Source organism: Bufo gargarizans, chromosome 1 (genome assembly GCF_014858855.1).
Source record: "Bufo gargarizans isolate SCDJY-AF-19 chromosome 1, ASM1485885v1, whole genome shotgun sequence".
Lineage (NCBI taxonomy): Eukaryota > Metazoa > Chordata > Amphibia > Anura > Bufonidae > Bufo > Bufo gargarizans.
Genome location: NC_058080.1, coordinates 128,583,945 through 128,601,441, shown reverse-complemented (window position 1 = coordinate 128,601,441; position 17,497 = coordinate 128,583,945). Strand labels below are relative to the sequence as shown.

The window sequence follows — 17,497 nt, the reverse complement described above, 5'->3', positions numbered from 1 at the left end:
CCTTCATTCCCTTACAGGAATATTACAAGAGCACAGCTGTTATATTCCCAGGGATGGTACATACGGTATATACTTGACTTAAATTTGATATTGGTGAATAATACAAGAATGTGTGTGGTCACCAGAGGTCTTTTGATGAATTGACATTCACAGCTGTTTCAAGAAAACCGGAAATGTTGTAAGAGAATTTTGATTTTTTTTTTGTATGTATAGTATATATTTATATATTTCAATAAAGTTGTGGACTACTTTATTTAATTATTTAGTGTATGAGGGTCTGCTATGTGTAATAAAATAGATAGAATGGATGATATATTATTGTGCGCTAATAGGATTGTTATGCAAAATAGGGATACATGACCATTGTTCACCTCTAGCATTATGTGGACTTGTTCAGGTACATACAGCGAGTAGCCTGTGTCTTCTCCCTAGCAGACTGCAGCCCGCATATCGCGAGCTGTGCGCATCTTTTGTGGCCCCATTAAAATTAATGGGTCCACATGCGAGCCACAAACTTTCAGAATGGATGCGTGGTTGTGTGAATGGGGCCTTAAAGCGTACCTGATTTTTAATTTAAAAAAATTTGTATAATGGCTGTACTTCATTGTAGAATCATAACTGTGAAGAAGCAGGTCTTTTTTGGGCTTCCCTAATGTCTTCCTTAGCCATATTATTCTGTTTCAGCTGAACAGTTAGATGCATTTCTCCCACAAGCAGGAGGCTTCTCCCTTCTATGGAATCTGCCAGTACTGTATGCAGAGACCCCACCTTCTCTTACTTCCCACAATATTTGTTTTCTTCTAGGGAGTTCAAAAAGCTGATAGAGGAGGGATCAGATTTACAGACACAGACGTTTCTCTCTCCTTCAGAAGCTGTGTAAAGGCAGTGCTTCTATCATGCTCAGGAGCTCAGCGAGCTCTGACATGCCCCTATTTCCTATGTACAGTCTCTGTTACTAGCCTAACAAAAGGACGTGGGAGTGAGATCACTAGTGGCCATTACTTTACAGCTTTTTTTTTTTTCATGTGGATGCAGGCAGATTTTGTAAATGAAGTGATAACATTTTTTTGCTTGTTACACCATTGTATTTTAACCCTTTAAGGCCATGAGGGTTTGTTTGTTTTTTTGCATTTTTGTTTTGCGCTCCCTGAGCCATCATTTTTTTTATTTTTCTGTTTACATAGCCATATGAGGGTTTGTTTTTTGCAGGGCAAGTTGTACTTTCCAACGCTACCATTTAATATTGCATATGATGTAGTGGGAAGCAGGAAAAAAAAATCCAAATGGGTTGAAATTGCAAAAAAAAAAATGCAATGGTGAGTACAATAAAGGAATTCAAGAGGGGCCTGGATGTATTTCTGGAGTGTAATAATATTACAGGCTATAGCTACTAGAGAGGGGTCGCTGATCCAGGGAGTTATTCTGATTGCCTGATTGGAGTCGGGAAGGAATTTTTTATTCCCCTAGTGGGGAAAATTGGCTTCTACCTCACAGGGTTTTGTTTTTTCCTTCCTCTGGATCAACTTGCAGGATAACAGGCCGAACTGGATGGATAAATGTCTTTTTTCGGCCTTATGTACTATGTTACTATCTAATGTGCGATAACACTGACCCAGTTACTTTTATTCTACAGGTCAGTACGAATCCGGCGATACCTTATATGTATAGTTTTTACTGTGTTTTGATAGTGAACCTCACCTTTACTCTGTTTTGATCCTCACCTGCAGCCAGCTATGCTGTTCACTTCCTGCTTTCCTTCTGCTAAGGCTGGGCACTGGAGGTAGGTAGTTTTTCTGCGCAAGCGCGGCCCATGGATGCGGCAGCCAAGAGGTGGCCGTATCCATGGGATACCAAACCTATACAATGAGGTAGGAGGCAACAAATTTTAGGGGGAACGCTTGGAAATTTTTAATAAGATAGATTTACAAAAATGCTCAATGGGACATATTTATTAACTTAAACTATGATCACTGAGATGGGAATAAACCTTTAAAGGCCCATGTGTGATTATGTCCTGTAAGGTTTAACCCCCGAAAATGTAATAAAAAGCAATAAAAAACTGTTATGCACCCCAAAATGATTTGTTCTGCAATAATCAAGTCCTTACACAGTTCTGTAGAAAAAAAAAAAGGAAATCAAAAAAGTTATGGGTGTTGGGATGTGGCAATGCAAAAACATTTTCTTCTTTTAAATAATGTTTTTTTTATTGTGCAAAAGTATATAAATGTAAAAAATAAAATAAAAAATATACATATTTTGTCATTTATGCCGAAAAATGAACACCACAAAATTTATAACGTAAAAACTCAGTGGTGGTATTGCTATTTTTTCCATGTCCCTCTCAGAAATATTTAATAAAAGTTAATTAGTAAGTTGTGTGTATCCCAAAATGAAAAAATGTTGTATATGCTTATTGCATCATCTAGGTTGTTAAGTAATTGTAGTTTACAAATCTCTCTGTAATATTCCTTCCTTTCTTGTTCCATATCCAAGCGTGATGACTTCCTGCTGCAGTATACGGTCACATTGTAAAATACGGTCTACTGATGCTCCCTATTGAAAAGGACACAGCAGGCAGTGCTAAAAATGTATTTTTTTTATCTTTCCTCACGTTCCTATGTTCTTAATGTATAAAATTATTCTGCCAAAGAGTGATAGCAACCAATCAGATGCCAGCTTTCGTTTTCCAGTGCAGGTGTAAACAGGAATCACAGGATGGATGTGACTGCTAATCCAGGGACATGGCTAACCGGGTGCTGGGGTGTTACCAACAAGCCACTCTGTTTTTACTGAATTTTTGCCCTCGGTTATGGAAAGTCTGAAAACTGGATGAGATGGGTCACCTCTGTAGCCGGTGAATGGATGAGTGGTTAGGATTCTTGAATAAAGGGGGACCAGGAATTAAAGACGAGAGACCTAGGAAGAATCGCCAGGGGACTGGTGAGGTATTATTTCTTACTGACTTAAAATACCAACTGAACAACCCCATTAAATTGAAAAAATATTTCTGTGAATCTCTATGTAGAGAGCTCCACCTAGTGGTGGTTATAGGCAGACAGAAATGTATCTTGTAACCACAGCTGTGTGACGATTTGGAGCTCTTTATAACCAATAACAGAGCACCGGCTCTTATAAAGAATTCTAGACCTATTTAGATGAAATATCAATATCAGATTGACGGGGGTCCGACTCCCAGCACCCCCTTAGCTGTTTGAACAGACCATGGCGCTCTGGTGAGTGCCGTGGCCTCTTCCTAGGCCAGTGACGTGAAGTTTATCGATCATGTGGCCTAGGTGTAGCTAAGTCCCATTCAAGTGAATGCGGCTGAGCGGCAATATCAAGCGCAGCCACTGTCAAATGAATACTGTTTTAGTAAGCTACGAGGAGGCCGCAGCCTCCACAAACAGTTGAACGTTGGGGGTCCCGGGTGTCTGACCTATGCCAATCTGATATTGAGCCAGAAAGAAGGTCACCAATATCAAAATTTTGGAAAACCTCTTTAACTTCACTGTAACCGATTATCAGAAATGATAATCTCGTATGTCTGAAAATGAACCAGTCAGGGGATAAAAGTGGTTTTGGATCAATAAATCCCTGAAAAATGTCCTATATGGCAGTCAGTAGATAAACCCTGTGAATAATTGCAGCTGTATCAGTGATCTATTATCCCAAATTAGAAAGCGTTATGGATAAAAGGTTGAATACGGTGTATGTATGACTTATACCTCTAAACAGGCACATAGATCTACATGATAACTATATCCATCGCAGGTATAAAGGGTTTACATACAATGAAACAGAAGGACTCTTTATATACATTTTATTCTTCATGAGAAAAGCCACTGAAAATTGGATTCTGGTCCACAATTTCTGAAATTAAAAAAAAGGGACCACATCTGTGCACTCTATAGCAAGGGGGTCAGCAACCTGCGGCACTGCAGCTGTTGTGAAACTCCCAGCATCCCCTGTTCACTTCTATTACAGATCAAAGAAGAGCTGAGCAAGTGTGCATGCTAATAGTACTAGCCTCACACCAACTGGAGGTTGCTGACCCTTGTAAGTCTACAGCTCCTGTGGGTCAGTTTGACCCTGTCCATCAGACTAGCTGTAAACTGAGCGCACGGTCAATGCTGGAAATGACAAATGATATTTATTATATGTATTTAGCAATATTAATTTATTAAAAATTCTCATACCAATCAAAACAATTATTTCATCCATAAGGTATTTAGATATGAATGCATCTGTGTTCTACAGCTGTATAAGTCAGGAATCTCATAAGCTTAGGACGTGCATCAATGTATGATTGTGGAGGTCCCAACGATGAGCAGAGGTGGGGCACCATGGACCCTTCACTGCAGTACCTGGCACACCAGCATACATACAAAAGTGGCTGTGCCTAGTACTGCAGCCCATTCAGGGAAAGCTGCAGAAACTGGTATGGCCGCTGCTGTGCCAGGTACTGCAGTGATGGGGCAAGAGCACTGCTGCGCTGGTGTGGGTCCTGGCAGTAAACATTGATCGCTTATCCTAAGGACAGGCCATCATTGCAATATCCAAGAAAACCTTTTACCTTAAGGCCCCTTTACACTGATAGATTTAGCAGGCGATTGTCGGGAAAGAAGCGTTCTTTTCTGATAGTCACCTGCTCGTCAGTGCAGGAGACCATTGCATTTACATTAAGCGATCTCCTCCACAGTACAGGATGGAGCCATCCCTTGTTTCTATACAGAATCAATGTTTGCTGGCAGCAGAGGCTGTTTAGAGGCACAGTCTGCTGCCGGTAAACAATGATTAAGGTGACTGCATGAAAGATCCAATTACCCGATGAACAAGTGTTTCGCTCATTCATCGGTTATTCAGCGGCACCTTCGCTCTAGTAGATAATCGCTAATGAGCGTTCCTACTAACGCTTGTTAGCAATTATCTGGCTGATGCTTGGCCAGTGTAAAGAGGCCCTTAGATGCGAATAAACTGTGAATTTCTACTGGTGAAATCATCCGAGCAGGTTCATATAATAGTCATTCACTGGACAAATATTTAATGGGAACTTGTCATCAACGTTATGCTGCCCACACTAACAGCAGAATAAAGTAGAGACAGGCGAGTTGATTTCAGCGGTCTGTCATTTATAAGTTAAAAGTGCATGGTTGCCAAGAACGAACATCACAATCATTGCAGACTGGGTCTGGAAAAGAGTCCCGGCCACCTGAGAAGAGCCATGGTTATTCATGAATTCCTGCTCTCCTGCTGATGACTGACAGTCTATGGCTACATTCACACGTCAGTATTTTTCTATATCCCGAATTTCGGTCCGTTTTTTGCGGATCCGTTGTTCCTGAAAATGTTTCCGTATGTCATCCGTTTTTTGCGGATCCGAAAAAAATGGAAACATGTATAAATTTCAATAAGCAAATAAAGTTGTTTGGATTTCTTTGAAAAAAAAATGAAAAAAAAAAAGTTTCTGTGGGCAGGATTTAATTTCCAGGAACGGAATCCGCATAAAACGGATGACATACGTAATGAGATACGAATGTCTTCCGTTTTTTGCGGATCCATTGACTTTGTATTGTACCAGGATCCGATTTTTGCGGAAAAGAATTGGACAAGTTTTATATTTTTTCGGACGTGCGGAACGGAACAACGGAAACGTGTGCTGTCCGATTTTTTTCCAGGACCCATTGAAAATGAATGGGTACAGAACAGGTCCAGATCTGTTCCGCATAAAACGGAACAGATCAGGAAAGAAAAAACGGACGTGTGAATGGACCCTAATACCTAGTTTTCTCCCTTTCTCTCTAGGAGAGAACTGCCAACCATCAGCAGATGGGCGGGAGAGCAGGAGATTCTGAATAACCAGGACTCTTCTTAAGTAGATTTTACTCTTTTTCAAGGCCTGGGCTGCAATGATTATAATGCTGGTTCTCGGCAACCACTTACTTTTAGCTCATGAGCGACACACCGCTGACATCAGCATTTCTGTCACTATTTTAGGTTGTCCTCAGTGATGTCAGCGTAAAGTTGATGACAGGTTCCCTTTAAACACTTAGAAACTTACATCTGCAAACAGACAGTAACAATTGTGGCTGTATCATGGGAGGTAAACACACATGGGGGGAGAACGTGCCAGGGGACCATTGGAAACTTTGAGCATTAAAGCGATTCCAGCCTTTAGATACCGATAACCTATTCTCTGGATACGTAATCAATATCAGATTGGTGAAAGTTTGACATTTGCCACCCCCACTGATCGGCTGTTTACGGCAGCCACCAGTGCTGGAAACTAAACAGAGGACCTGAACTGGAGCAGAGCAGCCTTCTGCTACTGGCTCCATCCACTGTTCAGGTTTTGGTGCTAACGACTGCTGTAAACAGCAGGTGTCTGACCCCCACTGATCTGATAATGATGACCTTTGTGGAGTAGAGGTTATCAATATCTAAAAGCTGAAATACCCCATAAGGGGTTCTCCGAGAATGATTTAAAATGGCTGCCAGCAACCTGTCCTAGAATGTGAGCAGGACTGGTTGTCTCCACTTGCAGAGCTGCCTTAGGGGTGAGGGAGCGAGGCCTCAGTACAAATTACGCTCTGGCTCTTGCATATACTACATATTGGTGACTGTTCCTGTCAGGCTGCTCAGCCATGTGCAGTATGTAGTGAGGGCATGCCCAGTCACCCCACTAAACAGCTCTACAAGTGGAGGCAACCAGACCTGCTCACATACTAGGACAGGTTTCTGGTGACCATTTTAATTCATTTCTGGAGAACCCCTTAAATGGTATGAATAACCTTTTGTATTTGTGACTTTTCCTATGACACCACAGTTCCTATTTTTATAGAAATCTGTTAATCATTATAATAGCTTCTTATGCAGAAAATAACTTTAAATAATTAGAGACTATTAACTCTAAAACCTACTCTAAAACACTGGGGCAGATTTTATAATCCAAGAGCTGCCAGCTTTATCTAAGTGGCTGATGCTGGATGATACATTGGGTTCATCTTTAGCCTGCCTAGTCTAGGTTATACAACTCGTTACTAGCTGCACTTTGCACCAGAATTTTGGTGCACACTGTCTCGTCTTAAAGGGGTTGTCCCAAGAAAAATATTCTAAAGTTTTCAAACCAGCACCTGGATCTGAATACTTTTGTAATTGCATGTAATTAAAAATTTTGTATAGCCACCGAGTTATTCAATAAAATGTATCTGTATAGCGCCACTTAATTTCTTATTTCTTTGTCCTTCTCACTGAGAAGGCCGCACATGCTCAGTTTCATCCTTTAACTGCTTCCTGAGCTGTGATAGGCAGAGCATGGACACGCCCCCTTATCTGCAGCAGAAAAGACACTCCCCCTGAGCTGTCAGCTTAATATAAATTTAGCAGAGCAATGAATGAATGAGGAGATCTCTAGACCCATGTGAGGTACAGGGCTGGTTCTAGCTTTGTTAGAAAGTTATTGGCATGGACTATATGATCTCTGATTTTTTTACATTATTCATGGGATAAACCCTTTAAGTTACACTCCTTTCAAACAAGCCACTTGTGTTCCTGATAAGCCAAGTCCCCTTGTTGGACAAGCCAAAAACACCTCTAAAACACCTAATAAATGTGGTATAAAGCATATATGCCACAAACTGCACCAGAATTCTGGCAAATTTTGATTAGTAAATCTCCCCCATTGGGTTAAATTGTATACACTGTGCAAATGTGCATGTGCCAGACCCTGCACCTGTTCCCAGTGGACAGGTAGTATAGCTGTATCTTTGTACACTTAAAACCTGCTTGTTAAAGGGAACTTGTCAGCTGGTCAGTTTCCCATAGGATTATGTTATCTGTTCAATACCCCATCAAAGCTTAAAGGGGGTTGTCCCATTACAAGAATAAGCGTCTGATCGGCGCGGGTCCAACAGCTGGGTTCCCAACCTTGATCACTAGAATGGGGCCTTCATTCCCCTGTTAGAATAGACCAACGGAGACACATGTGTGTCCACCGCTCCATTCATCTTTATGGGACTCCAAGAGATACCTGAGCACAGGCTCCCATTCTCGTGATCGGGGGCCCCAGCAGTCAGACCTCCAGAGATAAGGCACTTATCCTCTATCCGGTAGACAGGGGATAAGTTCTTGAAATTGGACAATCTGCATATCTGCATCCACTAAATGATTTTCCAAACTGCCAGTCAGGGAATAAGAAAAGTGAACTTCTTACAGCATCTCCACTCCACCATTCTGCAGAAATGTGACTTCTTTTAAGCTCTTAATGACTAAAGGGACTCTTCCAGTTTCTAAAGAGTCAAGAGGGCAGGGCTCACTTTTCTGACCTACACTTCAGAAGGCCAATGATTGGGTACAACAATGTCCGCTAACTCAGGACTGATAGGGCTTCGTCCAAATACCATAATCTAGCTGTGCTGCATATGAGCTCAGATTGGAACAGAAAAGCTGCTATGCTTTAGAAGAGGTAGCCTGAATGTGGGAGAACTGAAGAATAGGGAGAAGGAGCCGGAAAGCGTCCTGGATGTAGGTCGTGCTGTTGTTCCCCTGTAGAATAAAGAAATACAATTATTAATATTTTATCTTACCACTGATGCAAAATGTGCAGTTTTGTCTACTATGACAGATGTAAATTAGGAAAAAGAGTAAAAGATTGTACATAAATCTACAATTTATTCAAGAAATGCATCACTTTTCGGTACAAAATACTGGAGTACATGGCCATGATGTTTCTAAATTGGGCAAAATATTCCATGCCAAATAAAAGAGGTTTTCTGGGTGCCTAACATTCATGACCTTTCCTCAGGATTGGCCATCAATACCTGATAGGTGGGGGTCTGACACCCAACAGCTCAAATGATCAGCTTGAAGAACTGCCAAGGCCTCCTCACAGTTTACCAAGCACAGTGCCATCTGCTGGATAGCAGCTGTGCTTGGTATTGCTGCTCAGCCCCCTTAACTTGAAGCTGTGGCTAGGCCATGTGACCAATGAACATCATGGTCACTGGCCTAAGAGGCCGCATGAGCGCTGCGGCCTCTTCAATGGATTGATCGCTGGGGGTGTGAGTCACACCTCTACTGAGGATAGCTCATCAATATTAAACACCCAGACAACCACTTTAATGAATTTGTTACAAGTTGTGTAAATTTGAAACTCACAAGGGAGCAACCCTGATAGCATCAACCAAACTTTAAGGGAAATGTGTAACTACCCCAGAAGAGAGTAACTGAAAGGGTTAATTGTCATATTGTTATTTGGTTAATTGAAATTTTCTGATTTGTTGTATTTGCATACTAAATATTATTGCATGGATAGGCCAGGTTTAACAACCTTGACTCAGCCCCTTTAGGTTGGCAGGAGATGTACCTGAGTCCACCCCTGATCAGTAGAGAATTTGGGGGTCATTTACAATTTGAGGTTTTGTGTCAGTTTTACTCCTGGCTGTGTGCCCGCACCAAATTTATGAAAACATAGACCACTGTGAAAAGTGGTGAGAAACATGAAATGTTTCATAAAAAGTCTCCGTTGCCATGACTTGTGACTTTTTTTACCACAAAATTCACGTGTCCGATCTGCTAAATGACCTTGCTTAGCTGAGAAAGAGAGAGGATCTCCATGTGCTTGCTCCTCCTACATGTGCACATTTAAAGAGGTCCTGTCACCACAAAATGCAATGCAATCTGAAAACACCATGTTACAGAGCAGGAGGAGCTGAGCACAGCGATATCTAGTTTTGTGGCAAAAGACTGCGTAAAATCTGTAATTGATATATCTGCTTTCTACCTCCTGTGAACTATGGGGCGCTATTTGTTTCCAGTGCGTTTAGGGTCACAAAATAAAGCTGTGAGTAACACCTCCTTCCTGTACCAATAGGTATTCACAGGAAGTGAAAGAAGAAGAGATATAAATGTATAAATTATAGGTTTTACTGAATCTTTTCCCACAAAACTACACATCAATCTGCTCAGCTCCTCCTGTTCTATAACATGCTGCCTGCAGATTGCACTGCATGTTGTCATGGCAGGTTCTCTTTAAGGCTGATGTAGACTTTTCCACAGTGAGAGGGAACATTGCTAACGCACCCTTTCCCACTTTGAGACTGTTTGGCCAGCCACATCTTAATTTTGCACCCCTCTAGCCTGGGAATTACAGAACATATATCCAGAACCTCATTGCATGCTTAAGGTTCTGGAGAGCGAGAGAGCGAGAGAGCGACTTTAGAAAGAGAGAGAGAAGGAATACCACAACTCCCATCGTAGCTGCTATCCATATATTGCTATTGAGAAAGAACTGCACTGTGATTTGCTTTGAACTGTGGCTGGATATCGCTGGAAGTACTACTACCTGGTAACTCTCTCCATTACCGTACGCCGGCCATCATACCTGCATCCACACTCTTACCTTGCACCCTGCCAAAATACTCCTGCCTTGTGTCCTCCAAGCTGCTTTAAGAGACTGCGGCATTTCAGTGAGCGCTGTGGCCTCCTTTCAACTTGCCCTAGGCCAGTGACATCACGTTCATCGATCACATGACCTAGGTGCAGCTCAGTCCCATTGAAGTGAATAGTGCTGACCTGCGATACCAAGCACAAGCGCTAAACAATGTACGGCCTGTGCTTGGTAAGCTGCAAGGAGACTGACGGAGTGGAGGTGCTGGGAGTCAGACCTCCAGCAATCAGATATTGAGGATCTATCCTGAGGATTGATCATCACTCATGAAAACCGATTTAACTGTCAATTTCCTGGTGACAGGTTCCCTTTAAGGACTTATCTTCTGGAAAGCAGATAAAGCGGGAAAACCCTTGTAAACTGTGGTTTCATTTGTCTATGGAACGGTTAGTATTGGAAAAACGAGATTTTTGTATAACTTACCAGTAAAATCTCTTTCTCGCTCTTTCCTTGGGGGACACAGAAGACCTTGGGTATAGCTCATCTCCATAGGAGGCGTGACACTAAGTGAAAACTGTTAAGCCCCTCCTCCACAGCTATACCCTCAGCCTGGAGAGAGAGACTGCCAGTTGCGTGTCCAAGCAGTGAGAAAAGGCAAAGACCAACAAGGAACCAAAAAGCCAACTACCCAACGGGTAACAAAAACTCGGAAAACGCACAGAGAAAAAACAATGAATGGGTGGGTGCTGTGTCCCCCAAGGAAAGAGCGAGAAAGAGATTTTACTGGTAAGTTATACAAAAATCTCGTTTTCTCGCCCAGTTTCCTTGGGGGACACAGAAGACCTTGGGACGTTCAAAAGCAGTCCAAAAGGGGGAGGGACCACAGCACCAAGGTGAAGCACCCGAAAGGCATCAATGAACCGCCGCCTGTAAACCCAGGCGGGGTAAGGCAGCATCCGCCAAAGTCAGAGTATGCACCCTGTAGAAACTCAGTAAGGCGTGCAAGGCAGACCTGTGGCCGCCGTGCCCAAATGCCCAGCCGAAGCCCAATGCCTCCAGCCCAGGAGGCACCGACCGCTCTGGTGAAAGGAACGGTGACACCAAAGACAGAATCCTGCCCTAGGTGCGGTAACCTCAGCAATAGCCAATCTGATCAAGCGGAGGAAAACCACCCTGGAGTCTGTCAACCCTATGCACAGACCTCCTGGAAACCCAAGAGGCCGAACGTCTGCAAGAGTCGGAGATCTCCAAGTAAAAACGGCAAGGCCCAAACAACGTCCAAATAGGTGAGGTGTTGAAGCGAAAGGCAAACACCACCTTCAGAAGGAAGGAAGAAACGGGATGCAGAACAGCCCTGTCCTGGAAAAGACAGAAAGCTCGTAACAAAAAAAGGGGCCATTCCGGCACCCGTCAGAGACACGACTGATACGGAACACAACCGTACAGGACAGAAGGGATGGAGAGAACTCCTGTAACGGCTCCAAGGACAAGATTGGAGCGCCGAGAGCTCAGAATACAGTCCCCAGGGCGGTACCGAAGGACAGTACAGAGGAACCAAAGAGCCACTCCGAGGAAGAAGGTCTTGGCAGGCCAGAGGGCCGGGAACGCTGGAAGAGGAAGAACAGCGCCGACACTTGACACCTCAAGGAAAAGACAGAACCTTGGGGAAAGAACTTCAGAGTGGGGAATGCACAGCTTCCCACAGAACCCCAGACAAAAAACCCTAAGTCTTACGACAGATCCTGGACGAAACACAGCCAGGAGTGGACAGTCGCCTGGCAAGCAGGCGAAAAACCCAATGTGATCAGGCGCAGACCAGTAACACGGGCAGAAGGGTCGACAAAACTAGCCCCGTCGGCCCTCGAACAATGTTGTCCCGTATCCACCCGAGTGGAGGAGCAGAGGACAGAGGGAAAGAACCCAAAGGATCCGCCAGACGCCAGGGGAAGGCAGGCTAAAGTCCATGCTGATGCAACCACGTTGTACAGTCCCGGTGAGGGAGATCAAAGGACAATCTGGACCGAGGTAGTCCCCCCAAGTTATCGAGAAAAGCAAGTCTACATCAGGACCATCGTCTTAGAACGGGCCACGCAATCTGCACTCAGTGGGGGGACAGAACGCGGTAGACTCGGTAAATAGGCACACAGCTAATACAGCCAGCGTGAACAAGGGAGACGGTACGAGGCCAAAAGGAACACCGGAACCATCCACATGAACAATCATGCTCTCCCCAGAGGGGAGGACAGTGAAAATACAGCCTCCGAAGGCTGGCGAGAAGCCACATCGGAGTGATTCGTATAGAGCGGGAGCCGAACAAAGCCGGCGAGATAAGGCCGTCGAGACAGAGGCCGACAAAACACCCTCCAACCGAAAGGAGGAGGAGTGGGCAACAGGGAAGCCATAGACTCAAAAGCAGAACCCGCTACACTGTGAGACGCCCGGTCCACCGTCTCGCAGAAGGCGAATACCTTGAAGAACCCAAGGCGGAGGTCCCCGGACCTGGGTAATCCAGCACCCAAGAGAAGTCGGGTGACCTTCCCGAGAAGAGCAGCCCGAACCCGGTAGCAGATCAGACAGAAGCGTAGAGGCGCCAAGAGGACGGAATCATACCACACTGCATCCGAAGAGGAGGAAATTGCAGCAGGCAAGGGAACCGCAGTCCTGCCAGAGCCAACGAAGAATTCGAGAGGCGCTGCAGACAACAGCACTCTCGACCATGTGACCACTAGCGCAGGGAAGTAATGCCGCAGAAGGACGCATGGGCATGCATCTAGGACCCACGAACACTCCCTGGCAGCTCGGTGCAGCAGAGAGCAAAAGAGCCTGTCCGGTCAGGAGGACAGAATGAACTCCCTAGGGACGAGTGCAAGGCTGGCGGCAAGCATCGTCTCCCAAGAAACAAAGGTATGCCGCAGGAAGCAGGTGAGGCATACGTACGAGCAGCCCCGTAAGCAGCGAGAAGGCCAACCCACCTAGAAAAAAGGGGGGGCTCGTCCCAGAGTGCCACAGCATGTACGGAATTGCAAAGTGCAACCTGAAAGGGAGTTATGCACAAACCTAGCATAGCATGCGAAGGAACGCAATCAGTCCACCCTGAAAGGGGGGAAATTGTACCTGGCCAACAGCAGTCGGCAAGAGTGCAAAGACCCGTCCCAAAAGGGAGTGATGCCTAAGGCCGTACCTACTTCAGAGAAGCAGGACATTACCCTATAAACCAGCAGGAACGCAGGAGGTCCACCTAGCGAAAGGGGAACATGCACAGGGATATCCTAGCATTAAATGAGTGTGCAATAAAACACCCAACACTGAACTCAGCGAGAGTGCAACTACTCTGCCAACGAAGGGGGACATGTACAAGTCCAGCACAGCCATATAAGGACAGCCGTGAATCTCATGAGCGTGCCAAATTCTGCCCTTGAAGTGAGAGGAGGTCACGCACAAGGCCAGCACCGTAACCAATGGAAGTGCAAGCGTTCCACCCATGTTAGAGGGCCATTCTCATGGCCAGCAATGTATCCGGTGAGAGTGTAGCACAACGCCCAGAAAAAGGGAGGGTAAAGCACATGGCCAGCATCTCATCCAGGGAGAGTGCGAGCACACCGCCATGCATGGGAGTCATACACATGGCCCGCAATGTACCGGCAAGAGACAAAACACAGTCACTAAGGATGTGTGCATGTCGTCTGAGGAAGGAAGGCATGCCCCGGGCTGGCAGAGAATCCAGCAAGAGTGCGTACACCGCCTACGGAAGAGGGGCCACGCATATGGCCGACAGCGGATCCAGCGAGAGTGCAAGCACCCTGCCATGTATGGGGTACATGCACGTGGCCAGCAACGTACCTGCGAGGAAACAACCAACGACAGAGGGATGTATGTATGTTGCCTGAGGGAAGGAGGCATACCTAAGGCCGGCAGGGAATCCAACAAGGGTGCAGCATACCGCCTAAGAAATGGCCGGCAGCGAAACCAGTGAGAGTGCAGCACAATAACATAGTACATAAGTACAACATAGCACATCAGCGAGAGTGCAGCATTCCGCCAATGGAAGGGGGACGTGCACATAGCCAGTACCGTATCCGGTGAGAGTGCAGTATTCCGCCTAAAAAAGGGGGTCATGCACATGATCGGCAACAGATCCATTGAGAGTGCTGCGTTCCGCCCAGGAAGGGGGTCACGCACATGGCCGGCAGCGAATCCAGTGAGTGCTGCGTTCCGCCCAGGAAGGGGGTCCCGCACATGGCCGGCAGCAAATCCAGAGAGTGCAGCGTTCCGCTTATGGAAGGGGGTCGTGCACATGGCCAGCACCGTATCCGGTGAAGGTGCAGTATTCCGCCTAAGAAGGGGGTCATGCACATGGCCAGCCAGGGAGAGTGCAGTAGCCCGCCTAGGAGGGGGGGGAATGCACATGGCAGGCACCATAACTGGAGAGACGATGAATGCTGCCTACAGAAGGTCCGAATGCACTTGGCCAGCGCCGTATCCTGGAAGAGGCAAGAAAAAACCGCCTAAAAGGGGAAATGCCCTAGCAGCGACGCAGGCTGGGAGCGCAACACCATGCCGCCTGTGGAAAGAGGTCATGCAGACATGCAGCATTACTGATGAGGCTGCAGCGTCCTGCGCAGCCCAATAGAAATCATGATCTATTATTAATTATTTCATCATTATAAAAAAATTTTTTTAATTTCATTTAAACCCAGCTTCTGAGGCTAAAGGGGAGCCACTATATAGGGGCCCTGAGAGACCAGGAGAAAAAAAGGGGGGCCAACTATACAGACCCATTTGTGGGAGCCGGCCTGCACCCAAAGGGTTAACAGGGATCCGGCCTGGAGGGCGGCGTGCGATCCCCTGAGGGCGGAGGAACCTCCAGGCGGGAAAAAAAAAATCGCGCCTGGAGAAGTTCCCGCCCCCTCCACCAGAGACCGGAAAAGTGCGGCCTAGTAGGCCGCGAAGCCGGGGGCTAAATTTGCGGAGTCCGGCCCGTCATACCGCCGGGACCTGAGGCGGAATGGCGGTTCAAACCGGCCGCGGGAGCCCACCCCGCGGGCCGGTCGGGATTGCGGCCCAGCAGGCCGCGAAGCCTGGGACCAATTAGCGGAGCCCCGCCGACCGGCACCTGCTGGGGCAGTCAAGCCCAATGCCGGCCGCGGGAGCCCACCCCGCCGGCCGAAATAGACAGGGGCCCGGAGTGGCGGTTTTGCCGGCCGCGGAGCCCACCCGGCCGGTCGGAAAAGACAGGGGCCGGAATGCGGTATTGCCGGTCGCGGGAGCCCACCCCGCCACCAGAAAAGACAGGGGCCGGAATGCGGTTTTGCCGGCCGCGGGAGCCCACCCCGCCGCCAGAAGAGACAGGAGGGCCGGAATAGCAGCTCGCTGGCCGCGGGAGCCCACCCCGCCGGCCGGAAGAGTAAGGGGTCCTCCTTACTCCACTGCAGCGTCCTGCCCCTCCGGTAAGCCCAATGTGATTAGGCGAGATGGGGGGAAGCGCAGATGCCAGGGGGGGACCCAGAGACGGAGAGGTCAGGATATAGTCCCCTCACTAGCAGCATGTCCTATGAGGCCAGGAGAAAAGGGGAGCAGATTGCCGCACAGCGGCACCCCAGGGGCCAGCCTATGTCCAGCAGGGGAAGGGTCCAGAGGCCCAGTATGGGGGTCAGGCACGCAGGAGACCATTGGGTGGGGGACGTAGGGCTGGAGAAGCCACTCTCTTACCACAGCCGTCTTCACCCTCGGTCCATTCCAGCAGGGTCGCCCCTTCAGCTACTGGCACCGTAGTGGCAGGACGCTGGAAGAGGGGCTTGGCGTGCGGGCGACCCTTGCGCTGGCGGGATGTAAGGGAGCTAGGCTGCCCTGATCCACCTTGCCTTCTGTGGGGGAGGCAGCAGTGCGGTGACCGGCACTGGCGCAGCTCAACCCCGGGAGAAACAGAGAGGTCTAGTGCGTCTCTGTTGTCCCTGATGATCTGGAACAAAAAAGAAAGAAAAAAGTAAAAATCTAAAATTTAAACAAGGAGAAAACAGCCCTGCAGTAGCAGGGAGTGTCTTGCCTCCTTGGACACTAAGCTAAAAACTGGCAGTCTCTCTCTCCAGGCTGAGGGTATAGCTGTGGAGGAGGGGCTTAACAGTTTTCACTTAGTGTCACGCCTCCTATGGAGATGAGCTATACCCAAGGTCTTCTGTGTCCCCCAAGGAAACTGGGCGAGAAAAAGGTAGAGCATGTTACCTCCAGCTGTATACTGCTGACCATCGGGTTCAATACTTCGGCCTTCAACTTGCTCTATAAAGAAGAGATACATTTATCTTAGCTTCCAGTACGTATCTGCAATACCGTACACATATTAAAGGGGTTGTCTGGGATATACAAAAATTTGGTGCCCGTTCAATCCCTTGCTGCACCAACAACACTCCTCCGGTGGTCTCCGCTTACTTACCTGCAGTAATGACATGCTGTACATGACCATTTTACTGCTGACAGCAATTGTGCCTCAATGTATGGCATGAGACCGCTGAAGACAGCGAGTGGCTGCAGTAGTCACATGCACATGTACAGCAAGTCAAGATAAAAAAAGACCACCAGAGGTACAGGTAGGTAGAGTTTTCATCATATTCCCTGCTCTTTGCCAAATGTCTGCACACCTGCATATACTGTGTTCTGCAATAAGTGGTCGTAATTTATTAGGATATTGCTTGCTATATATATATATATATATATATATATATATATATATATATATATATATACACACATACACACATACATACCATATTTCCCCCCATAAGACACAATACCCCCCCCCCCCCCAAGTCACTTTGGGGTCTGATCTGAGATCTGATTGAGGGTCTTATCAACATTGGGGTCTGATGTCTGATTGGGGCTGTGAGCTGAGGTCTGATTAACATTGGGGGTCTGATTGCTGGTCTGATGAAAAACATTTTTTTCTTATTGTCCTCCTCTAAAACCTAGGTGCGTCTTATGGGCCACTGCATCTTATAGGGCGATAAATAAGGTATAGAATAATTACCAACCAGAATACTTACCCCAGCAGAGGTTAGAGAGTCAGAAAAGCTTGTTGACAGGGAGGACACTTCTTTACACATTGCACTTGTAAGCCTAAAG

General features: G+C 46.6%; 2 protein-coding genes across 5 annotated transcripts in view; one reads left to right on the top strand and one right to left on the bottom strand.

The window, feature by feature from the left end:
* The window catches only part of TMEM156 (transmembrane protein 156), a 100,797-nt gene that overhangs the window by 75,853 nt on the left and 7,447 nt on the right, over positions 1-17,497 (top strand). The window lies entirely within an intron of this gene.
* FAM114A1 (family with sequence similarity 114 member A1) overlaps positions 7,400-17,497 on the bottom strand; it is a 40,526-nt gene continuing 30,428 nt past the window's right edge. For all 4 annotated transcript variants that reach the window (XM_044298199.1, XM_044298214.1, XM_044298205.1 and 1 more), the window contains exons 12-14: positions 17,419-17,491; positions 16,604-16,657; positions 7,400-8,541 (exon numbers count right to left, since the gene is read on the bottom strand). In XM_044298199.1, coding sequence (XP_044154134.1) covers positions 8,446-8,541; positions 16,604-16,657; positions 17,419-17,491 — 223 coding nt within the window. In that variant the 3' untranslated portion in view covers positions 7,400-8,445. The remainder of the gene's footprint in view (positions 8,542-16,603; positions 16,658-17,418; positions 17,492-17,497) is intronic.